Source organism: Amblyomma americanum, chromosome 3 (assembly GCF_052857255.1).
Source record: "Amblyomma americanum isolate KBUSLIRL-KWMA chromosome 3, ASM5285725v1, whole genome shotgun sequence".
Taxonomy (NCBI): Eukaryota; Metazoa; Arthropoda; class Arachnida; order Ixodida; family Ixodidae; genus Amblyomma; species Amblyomma americanum.
The window spans coordinates 122,027,204-122,034,221 of NC_135499.1; the positions used below are offsets into that span (position 1 = coordinate 122,027,204).

General features: G+C 47.7%; 1 protein-coding gene across 1 annotated transcript in view; it reads left to right on the forward strand.

Annotated features, from left to right (window-relative positions):
* Positions 1-6,614, forward strand: part of LOC144124076 (phospholipid-transporting ATPase ABCA3-like) — a 38,466-nt gene extending 31,852 nt beyond the window's left edge. Inside the window, exons 14-17 of the mRNA XM_077656742.1 lie at positions 1,331-1,504; positions 2,094-2,310; positions 5,684-5,900; positions 6,432-6,614. Of these exons, the coding sequence (XP_077512868.1) occupies positions 1,331-1,504; positions 2,094-2,310; positions 5,684-5,900; positions 6,432-6,544 (721 nt within the window). The 3' untranslated portion in view covers positions 6,545-6,614. The remainder of the gene's footprint in view (positions 1-1,330; positions 1,505-2,093; positions 2,311-5,683; positions 5,901-6,431) is intronic.
* Positions 6,615-7,018: the final 404 nt, after the last annotated feature.

Below are 7,018 nucleotides of genomic sequence, written 5' to 3' on the forward strand. Positions count from 1 at the left end.
CATTACTTATTCAGTGTAGCAAATTTTTCTAGCACAATCTCGTCGATGTCCGACAGCACATTTGCTGGTGCGTCATCCTTGTCAGAAGTGCCAGGGAGCAATATGCTGCCCTGAACCATTCAGAACACTTCCAGCGCGAGGAACCAGTGTGAGGCGGGAACCCAACTCGAATGCACTTCAGTATAGCCGTCATCGGCAGCCGGTGCTGCCTTGGCCGCATAAGACCGGTGCTGCTGCTATACATCTCTGTATAACTCCTCGGCTACTTTAAATATATTATTCACATTTATTATCGAAATTTCCTTCCTTGTGTTTTACCTCGTGTATCTGATTTTTGCCTATGCCTAATTCCCTCTAGACCGCTTTTAGGCTCCCACTGTATTTTAGAGCATGCTTGATTCTCTTTATAATATACTTCCTACATCGGTCACATCACGCTTATTCACTAAATTGTATTACTCGGCCAGTTCTGTTCTGTCTGTTGGGTTAAATGCTTTCCCGCTTTAGAACACTGCTAGCGTGCCTCATAATCTTCAGACTCTGGGGAAAGTTCTTTACTGGATTAAAACACTGCACTTTATGGTACACGCCAATCACGCATCCGGAATAAGTTCAGAAGTCACGGAATACTCGTACCGTTCTCACATTAGTTACCTTTTCAAATCCTGCACAGCAGAAGCGGAACTTTGAGCAGATCTTCGAAATGGTTCCACTCTCTGTTCCAACGTTAGGCTCACGGCGGCAAAAGAAATGTCAAGTTTATGGCGCAAATTCAGTCTATTATGAACACTCGGAAGAAGATGCAGCTACCGCTTCTTAAGGACATTGAGGGACATGAGGAAAATCCAATCGGAGGGACATGCGGCTGCTTCATTATTTGTTCTTTCATGTACAGATGACAAACTCATCGACCTGAAATGTAAGGTTTGACTCAGACTCAGAGTTCACGTTTTTCCTCAGGTCTGAAAATTCTACCAGGTAAAAGTTGTTTTTTTTATCAAACAGGACACATAAGTGCTTTCCAGTTTGTTGGTCTCTCATTCTGCAAGAAAAGTAACTGTGCCCGGCCGAACAACCTAGTAGCTAGCTAACCTCGTGTGTTTCGGCCAGACGTCTCTCAAAAATACACTGCTTTAGAGCACTTGAATCCAGGTAGGGTGGCCGAAAGTGATTTCCTTTAAACGGCATCCGTCTGTGCTTCTCCACGTGGCGCTCCGGCTTCGAGCAAGGACTGCGACTGAGCTACCTTCTCAACTGCAACTCATGTCTGTGAACTGGCTGTCGCTAAAGTAGACTCCACTCACGTCAGCGTACTGCGTTTTCGCCGCAGCTGGAGCGCCCGACGCAAGCTGGCGACGGCCGTGGCGCTGGTGGGGCTGCCTCGTTTTGTACTCTTGGATGACGCGACCACCGGCATCGACTTGGCTGGTAGGGAGATGATCTACGGGGCGCTGAGGCACATTCGGGAAGCCGTCGGATGCGTCATATTCATGACTACGTACAGGTGCGCTCAAAGGGCGACGTTTCTAATTAAGTTTCATTTAAGTTAATTTATTTGAGGCTGCTGCCTGTGGAGTAAGTTTAAAGCTCAGTGCCGCCTAACTGGGCTTCTGTCCTGCTTAGATGGCCGCAAAGGTCATGCGCTGACTTAGCATAACGTGAAAGACACTCGCAGTCTAAATCGTAAACCACGAGTGGCCGTACGGAACAGACTGCTCATCATTATATACGCGAACTGATTCTCATGAAACTACAGAACGTGCTCGTAAAGTGCTACTATGCCACATGAGTGCAGAGGACGGGGTTGAAGTGCATGGCGGCCTAACATGCTGCACGCTCTTCAGTGAAAGATTTCTATGCGGATGTAGCACAAAAAGACCGCCTCGCTACACGATATCAGCTTCCATATTAGGAACCTGAGGTTGTCTAAATTAGAATCCAGAGCCTTTTAATAGAGCGCCTCTTCTTCACTTCGTTTCTTAACCCTTTTCTTCCCCCAGTGACTCGCAAGGCGTTCGAAATGTCCGCCGAGAGTGAGAATGTCACCACGCCTTTGCCTTCGTTACGAAACACTTACATTTTTCTCTTCCCAGCACGGAGGAGTGCCAGGCGGCATGCACCCGCGTGGGAATCATGGCTGGCGGCAAGCTGAAGGCCCTGGGCAGTGTGGAACACCTGCGGGAGAGGTTCGGCGACGGGTGCGCGCTCACCTTCAGGCTGGTGGAGCAGATGACCGTCTACCTGGTCGAGCGCATACACGTCGCACTCACCAGCTTCTTCCCCAGCGCCCGCCACGTCGACTACCGAGAGGTACGTGCGCATGTCTCTTTTCTTTCGGCGACGCGGAGTGAGAACGCACGCTATGATAGCGAGCGTAGTTGGAGGTTACGCTGGCCACTGGCACAGGTCTTTAACATAGTGCTGTGAAAGCAGACGCGAGAGAATTTTGGCCGGCCGGTTGTCACCACTATCCTACATTTTGGTCTACCCGTCTTCCTTGGACTGGTAGACTAAATTCTCGGTACCAGTGCTCAGTGTTTCCTCCTGGTGTTGTCTAAGTACCCACATCCAGCTCCTGCCGCGGCCAACCCATGCCAGAAAGGTTCCTCATCTTATCTTACTGCCTAACTTTTTGATCGTTCTGAGCAGGTCTTCCTTCAACTGTGCTCCTTTAACACTATTATCGTCCTTGTTACCTTAACATATCACCGGTCACTTGTCCCGATACATATCTCACTTCGATGCATTGTTCCCTTTACGATAAAATGTTAAGAACCCAAGTTTTGTTAATAAAACAAGTATTATTCACGGAATGTGGTTTTACATTCCAGTATTGGGAATAATGAGTTTGATGGCTTATTGAATGCGGAAAGGGCAGCTTAGCCGAAGGATTTCTGGCTGAATAATTCCAAGGTTATAACATGAAAGGGAAGGGAACTGAATTGCGGCACATCAGAATATGCAGTAACGTGGACTAGTTAAGTATAAATTAAGGCAGTATTCATCGTGGCGTTGTTCTTTCACAGCCTTCAGTTTCGCAAAAGAGATAGACTGCTGTTCGCGATGGTACGTTCCATTTTCATGGATAATGCAGACACAGCAATATTGCGCTTAGCACATGATGCCATTAGTTTCCCATGTTCCTTAAAACCAAATACAACACTTTGTCCATGTAAAAGTTACGGCCAGTTGCAGCAGCTACTAGATAAAAAATTGGCCTCAGATAAAGAAGGCTAAGACTGTTCAAAGTTAGACGCTGTTTTATAAATATTGGCGAGAATAACGAGCCCTAGCTGTTTATATGCAAGTCAGCATTCATAACAAGCATTGCAACAAACATAAGACATGTTTGCAGGATCAAGTATTTCAAGCTTTTCAACGCTGCTGAAAATTTGGAGTACATCAAGCAGCAAAAGCATTGGCATCTTAGCGAGGTGGTACGGCAGCAACCTCACTCAGCCGACGAAGGACGAGAGGAAGAGCGGCACAAGAGGCATCCATTTGAGAGGGAATGGACGCACGGCATTACCGCTTTTCTACGCCTTTCATCCGGTCCTGTGCACTGCTCCGAGTCGTACTTAGAAGGTATCAATTTCCTGTGGATTTTACATGCGCACGAGACAAGGACCGAGACCTTAAAACTGGCCGCCCTGCAACTGTGTATACCTTCGCTATGAGGCTATTGCTCATCTTGTGAAGGCAAGGTTTCTTTATGGTCATATTCAGGCATCCAATGACTACCCCATTTTTTACAAGTTTTGAATTACATCACTAGGGCTTCTTGCTCCCCAGTTTAATATTGCCAACAAAGGTGAGCTTTACTCTATTTACTGTAGTACGCTATTTTGTGAAACTTCATGCGTGAATTTAAGTCCGGACCCGTTTTTTTTTACGAAACAATAAAGAACATATGGCACAGTTTCTGGCTCGAGGCATTTGACAAGCACAAAAAAACCATCCACATACCTACAAATGCGTATGAAACGACCGGCCAGGTCTCTCTCCGTTTTCTTGTGGACTTGGCAAAGGGTTTATGGGGGTTTAACGTCCCAAAGCGACTCAGGCCATGAGCGACTGCGTAATGAAGGGCTCCAGAAATTTCAACCACCTGGGGTTCTTTCACGTACACCGACATCGCACAGTACACGGGCCTCTAGAATTTTGCCTACATCGAAATCGACCGCAGCGGCCGTATCGAACCCGCGTCTTTCGGGTCACCAGCCGAGCACCATAACCACTGAGCCACCACGGCGGCGCGAACTTGGCTAAGAAAAGTGCTGCTAAGTACAGGGGCTACTTTTTCTCCTATAGACGCACCAGACGTTTGCAGCAGTGTTTGGCCGCCCAAACAGCGTACGTACTGTTCCGGTAGAAAATGAGGAGTTTTAGAAAGGATCCAGTCGGAATCCTGGCGGATTCTGTCGGAAAAACAGGATAGTCACTGGATGCGTGGATATGGCAGTAAAGAAATCTCGTCTTCACAAGATCAATAATAGCCTCTTAACAAAGGTACGCCGTTGCGGGGAGGCCGGTTTCAAGGCCTCGATTCCTGTCTCGTATGAAGCTCGAATCCTGATGAAACTGAAACACTTTAAGCACGACTTGGAGCCGGGCATTAGTCCGCATGAAAGGCGTAAAAGTAGCGGTAATGCTATATATCCATTCGCTCTCAAACATATTTAAGAAAGTTGGGGCCAGATATCGTGTCAATGTTATGTTCTCAGCTCCTAATAAAGAGGGTAACGAAGGGGCAACTGTCCAAAGAAAACAAAAATGAACTGGCAAGAAGACAGAATGTAAAATAATCCTTGCAAGTTCATTCCCTGTAAGATTGCGCTTGCATATCAGATTCCTTTGTCTTGTGGCCGTACCTATATATGAGAGACAGGCCGGTGTAACAATGTAAGTATTTTGGAGCGCCTAAATTCGTTATGAATTAAGTCTACAAACCTGGCAAATCATTGTTCCGAATATCAGTGTATACCGTTTTTTGTTGACACTGAAGTCGTGTTTGTTCCCAACGATCGCAGTACAAGAGAAGTGGCAAAAGCGTTTCATATCTTTAGGAAGAGAATTAGATGTGTTAGCCTTCCGTAGCCTTCTCATCCAAAGGAACGGGCTTGTTAATCAGGGGTGAACAACGGACAAGATCACACGGGCGTCCGCGAGGCAATGTTTAGAAGAGATAAGCGCTTATATTATTTTGACAGTGCACATGCGCGCAAGCTTGATGTGCTGCTTGAGAACCAGGCATGATCTTTCCATTAAACCCAGCTGAAAGCAAGCGCCGTTTGTGTCCTTTTTTTCGATGCCCTTTATTCGCAGTAGTGTTTTCTAAGTAACTATACAAAATCAACTCACCCAATCCGCCGTTCTTCAGTTATGTTTCTGCATGTGCTGTCTCTGTCGGCTGTAAATAAAGCCGTTTCCTGAACCAACATCTTCTCAGTGAATGCAACAGGTTGTACTTTTATTAACAGGAAAGCAGAAAACCCCCGTCAAGCCCTGCCCTACGCTACTATATAGGCGGTGCGCACGCTTATGCATGGCGGTTAGGAGCAGACCAGAGGACTGATGGCGGTAAATTCCAGAATAGGAGCACCTCGGAAAAAAGAAAGACAGCAGATGTAAAAGATGTGGGGGTTGTAACTTTCGTTCATTCGCTGCCATGCGCTTCACGCAGGGTGTGTTCCTCTACCACATTGCGAGCCGGTGCACCTGGAGCGAGGTGTTCGGCCGCCTGGCGCAGCTGAAGCGCTGGTTCCGTATCGACTCGGTGCTCGTGTCAGACTGCTCGCTGGACGAGATCTTCCTGGGCATGGCGCGCGCCGACATGGCCGAGGACGCTGCCGAGGCCAAGGAGAAGGCTGTCGAGGCCACGGCGAAGGCGCTGCGAGAAGGTGACTGCCGCTCACAGCGATAATTCGGAAATTATCAGCGCTTGGGGAGGGGGGGGGGGGGGGCGGATACATACCTAAAAATACTAGCCACCTACAGGCGCTGACTCTGAAGCTGGTACGTTTAACAGGCTAGTAGATTCACACATGGGATGAGTCTACTGCTTGCCAGGATAAGAGGATACCACGCTAAGTGTGAAAGAGGCTTCTAGTGAAAATCAGGAATGTGGTTAATTGGCTCATAACCAAAATACCCAGAAGCAGCCCATTAAACAAGACAAACGGGAAGGACACACTAAAATGCAAACAGGCGCTGACTCTGGACTGGCAGTGTGGTATTGTTTGTCTTCAATGCATCCCCGCGTGCTTCGCCTCGCAATAAATTCAAGCCCGCCACTCCTGCGCGGCCAATTGTCGCCGATGCAGCTTCACAACATGAAAATGCACCAAACAGTTAGTCAGTCAGTCAAGCGCACATTGTAAAGAGGACTGTTCCCAAATCACTCATTCATGGGTGTTGCTGCACCGTCGCAGATCCGTGGGGCCGGAATCCGCAGAACAAGCGCATCCGCCAGCTGACGTCCAAGAAGCCAGTGCGCGCAGCCAGGGGCGGCGGGAAGAACCCGGACAATGCGGAGAGCGCCTGAAGTGGATTATTATAGCTGTTTTTCTTAATTTGACGAGGACAATAGTTATCTGACCCGTTTATTATTCCCCCGTTTTATTTTACGACAGTTACCTGCCTTTTTTTTCATAACTTCTGAGACCATAACAACCGCAGCGCAACTTGCATGTTCGTGCCCCAACCTCTGTTTGAACGCAAGGTATCAGCTACAGGGCGATCCTCCGATGCTTTTTCCCTCTAGGAAGGTATGGCGGTTAACTTTTTTTCGCAGCTACTCATGTATGCAAGTTTCTAACAGCTGTTCCATGCCATCAAACGACGCGACACCTCTGTATGTAGTATCACGTCTTTCAACATGTCTCACGTTCATACTGTGCTGTCGATAAGACTGAACGTGAAAGTGCTACCTAGACTTGCATTTATTCCGGGGCATTTTGGATGGCAACGCTAGTTGTGACGGTTATATTAGATCCCTCGTGCTTTTGATGAAAGCTGC